At 41.4% G+C, this 4,289-nt stretch overlaps 1 protein-coding gene across 2 annotated transcripts; it reads left to right on the forward strand.

Annotated features, from left to right (window-relative positions):
- The first annotated feature begins 563 nt into the window (after positions 1-563).
- LOC148036886 (uncharacterized) lies at positions 564-1,933 on the forward strand. 2 transcript variants are annotated; one of them, XM_087677201.1, is made up of 4 exons: positions 564-760; positions 902-1,044; positions 1,149-1,460; positions 1,555-1,933. In XM_087677201.1, exons 2-4 carry the CDS (start codon positions 1,008-1,010, stop codon positions 1,767-1,769), a joined length of 564 nt encoding a protein of 187 aa, XP_087533327.1. In that variant the 5' UTR covers positions 564-760; positions 902-1,007; the 3' UTR covers positions 1,770-1,933. The 2 variants fall into 2 exon arrangements, with proteins under 2 accessions (XP_087533327.1, XP_087533326.1); XM_087677200.1 differs by having other exon boundaries at positions 569-760; positions 902-1,049.
- The last annotated feature ends 2,356 nt before the right edge of the window (positions 1,934-4,289 follow it).

Genomic DNA, 4,289 nt, shown 5'->3' on the forward strand with positions numbered 1-4,289 from the left:
GTATAAAGGGTCAACCAAACAGACTGCACATTGCCTTGGCCATCTGAGGCAGTGTGTAACAACCCTTAGATTGTTGTTTTGCCATGGCATAGGGGGATGTGTGTAGAGAGAGAGAGAGAGAGAGAGAGAGAGAGAGAGAGGGGGGAGGGAGAGAGAGCTGTTTTGGTTGCAGGTGCGTCACTAGAAATAACTTTTTTAGGAGGACCTTTTTTTTAAATTCGATCAAGAGTTTTTTGGAGTTGTGTTGGAAAAAGCAATCCTTTTTTTAAAACCTTCTCCAATCTTGCAATTCATTGACGCGATGATGTGGATCTAGGTTGTTCCCCTACCCCCATTGGCCTTGGTGTGATTACAAAAGTAGTAAAGGGAGGCTAATCTTGGGTTCATATCGGTCCAGCCTTGCTCACCTTGGTGCAACCCAGCTCTAAGATTGTGTAAAGAAAAATCATGTTGAAGTGTAAAGAGGGCTAATCATGAATCGTGGTCCCTCTCGACTTGTGTAGTCACTCCCGAGGTCTCATTTTTCTCCTAGCATAAGTTAGAACTTAGAACCCCACATAGACTTACTTGTACAAATTTGCTATACATTTGCCGGCATAAGCCGCGGCCCGCGAGTGAGAAAGAGAGAGAGAGAGAGAGAGAGAGCGAGCGAGCGAGCGAGAGTGATTGCCACTATTACCGCACTCTAAAGAATTGTTCTGAAGTGGTAAGCCTTAGACCAAAACCAGAGAGGCAGGCATCAACCATGGAAGGATCTCAGGTTCATTTCTATACCTTCTACTTAATTTGCATCTGATCTGCAGCTTATGTTTGGGTTAACTTCGGTTTTTTCATAATATGAAAATGAGATGTGTGTGTGTGTGTGTGTGTGTGTGTGTGTGTGTGGTGTTGCGCCTTGTAGCTTGCATATGCTGGAGAGGTTCAGCACTGGCAAGGATATTGGCTCCAAGATGAAATTATAGGAGACATGCAGACTGAGATCTTTCAGGCATCTGATAACCGGGTGTATGGCTATGGCTGTGATATTCTTGGCTTATTCACATGGCAAGGTTTTGGTTGAGTCTAGTTTATGCTGTTTACATGATTTTGCTAGCCAATCTACTCACTGAAAGACAGATCCCATTTATTGGTTTGAAATGAGAGGGCAGGTACTATTGAGGAAACTGAGGTGTCCTTGGTGAAGCAGTATATAGAGGGCCACATATTGCTGTATCAGGGCCGCAAGCCAGTACAAAATGTTATGACAGGGAAATGGATCATGGGTGAGAGCCAGGAAGACGCATTCTATTTTGAGAGGCTATCAGGGTCTCCAGAAAGGCCACTGGCGACAGCTTACCTGCAGGAATGGAGGTGGCAACAAGAATCTGTAGGAACTGAGCACATTGTTGACCTGGTTTTTACAAATGAAGGGAAGTTATATGGTGCTGGTACAGATGGTATGGGAAGCTTTGCAGTTTTAGGTAAACAAATTGGTTTAAGCAACTTCAGCAGACATTGCTTTATGTCATTTGAGGATCTAACCAGGTTTCTCCCAAATTTTTTGTAAAATACCAGGTAACCATTGCAGTAATGGCAAATCAGTAGCAGTTGCATTTTTGAAACAGTACGAGGAGACAGTTGCAAGCTATGAAGGTGCGATAAGAAAGAGGGAGAGAGACATGGTCATGAAGGGGATTTGGACCTCTGAGGATGGAGAATGTAATCTTTTTATGATGACAGCACTGAATGCTGTCCCTGCACCAGAAACCTTTAGTGATTGTAATCTGTAAAGCTTTGCCTTCTGCTTTTATAGGAGATGTAAGAATATATTGAAAAGATTGTTGTTCTATGCCCTCAGATTCATGCCTCTGTTGGCTTTAGTGATTGTAATCTGTAAAGATTTATCTTTTGCTTTTGTACGAGATGTAAGAATATTGAAATGATTGTTGTTCCATGCCTTCAGATTCATGCATCTGTATTGCAAACTGTTGCATCCTTCTAAAACTGTTACTTCTTATGGCAATTACAGTAGCTCTCTCCTGGACTTACCTCTTTTAGGAGTGTGTCTGAACAATGCTGGCATTAGCTGTTATCTTGCCTGAACAAAGCACTCTAATCGTCATATCAACCTTTAGCCAGGTCCTTTGAAGTTGGAATGGGAGACCGTCCTGACAATGCTGTATGTGCTATCTGTGGAATTACTGAGATAGAAGCTCCTTGAGCTGGAGCACTTTGCATGGTTTCTATCCTTGGCTTACCATGCATACAAAGGTGTCAATATGCTATGAATGGAACATCCAGGATTGAGGAATAGGGAACTTGAAGACCGTTTCCAGATTTTTACTGCAGATTAGCTTTTTTGTGCAAGTGCCAGTGGCCTACCTTGAGCTAATAATGGTGGCATTGATGACTCTCTGACAAACACAGGCAATCCGTATATCACCAGCAATAAGGAAACTCATCCTCAAGGTTTGGAGAGATATTGAGATGCTTTAATTATCAGAGCTGGGTCGATTGTTGACTCGAGTGTTTGCAATGCACATTCCTCCTCAAAAAGGCGGTGTCAGTGTGGGAACTGTGGAAAGGCTGAACGAATAACAAGTACAACTAAGAGTTTGATTATGCTAGTGCATTCAAGTTCCAGCATTAAACTAGGACAATCATCTACATGGAAAATCCATGTCCTCTTCCTTACAAATCCCTGGGGACATTTGTGCGACCTCTCCACTCACACAGTTGGATGCACTTATTTACATTGTCACTCATACAGTCAACCAATTTTCTTCCCTAAAACAAGTGTGCTTGGTTCCAATCCTTCGAGCAAGGGTGGCTTGCTTTACTACATTTGATAGAGTGCTACGCCTCGAGCATGCTACGACATAAGAAAGTGATTGTTTGTAGATATCCCTGCAAGTAGATGCATTTTTATTGCAGCACACATCTTCTCATCATTGATTTACTTTCTACAACGAAAAAGATCAATGCACGTGTAGTCCTTTTCCAACTTATCACTAACAAGCTTTAGGCTTTGCATAGCAGCAGCGAACGAAAGCAAACACCTTTAAAAAGGAGGCTCAAAGATTACCTTGGAGAAGGATACTCTAGTTGTTTGTTTGTTTATTGTTTTTTATTTTGGGTGTGTTCAACAAATAAACTTTACAGGCCTACAAGTAGAGAGAAATTGTCTTGCATTCAGTGCAATTAAACTCCACAGAAACAACCCCAAAAAGAATTGCTACAGCTTTGATGGTAGGACAGATGCTTGAAAACTTCCTATAAGAGGATATGTTGTAGGCGTTCTTTCCCATCCCTCATCAATATCGTCATCATCCTTGTAGCTGCTGATGCCCTCTGTTTGCCATCCCCTCCATCTTGGCTAGCGCCCGTTGAGTAGATTGTGATTGCGTTGGGACCGTTGGAGGCACCTTGCTGCTTGAAAGACTTCTGTTTGCTACTACCATCTGCATAAAGATTGTCATGTCATCTACATTGCTTGGAGGATTGTGTTTTACTATTGCATGCTATGTGGAGGTGTTGCTGTCATCTTTGCCATCACCAAGTAGTAGAAGACTTGCATTTTGTTGTTGCCTTGCCTTACAGCCACATTGCCATCAATTGCATCATCATTGTTATCATTATTGGTTGTGTTTTTGGCCTATTGGGCATGTTTTTGTTACTCCAAGTCTCTTTTGTCAAGCTACTATTTGGATGACAATGTTTGGCTTTGTCTACTATTGTTGACATCATCATTCATGGTGGACTACTATTGTTGTGTTTTGGGGTTCATTTTTAGGTACAATACACTCATGGAGCTATTTGAGGCATCATCGACACCTCTCTTAGCTCACCTCTTCCCTAGTCCCCAAGACAAGGAGTTTTAGGGTGCCATTGTATTATTCTTCATTTTGATACACCCTCTTCTTCATTATGCATTCATCAAATTGTGTTTATTGTGTCGTACATTCTTTGTTCCTCTTTGTTTATCCTAACATTTTTTAATATGGTATTAGATGTATATACTTCTAATTGACACCTAAGATTTGATTTGAAAAGCTTGGTATTTAAGAGTATGTAAAAACACTTGTGGAGATATCTCAACCAACCTCACCAAAGCATTCCCCCTTAAAGTCCACTCCCATGGATCCAATTCTCTCCCTTTCATAAGCTTTAAGGGATTGGTATCCTAATTCTCCATCCTAAGGTAAAAAGGAAGACATGAAATAGGACAAAGTACTCTTCCATTTCTCATAGAATACCATGAAGTCTCGAAGTAGATACAATTAGAAGCAAGGAGATGTAATCCTTCCACA

This window comes from Lygodium microphyllum, chromosome 4 (assembly GCF_053477565.2).
Source record: "Lygodium microphyllum isolate KBCC chromosome 4, Lygodium_microphyllum_v1.1.10, whole genome shotgun sequence".
NCBI lineage: Eukaryota > Viridiplantae > Streptophyta > Polypodiopsida > Schizaeales > Lygodiaceae > Lygodium > Lygodium microphyllum.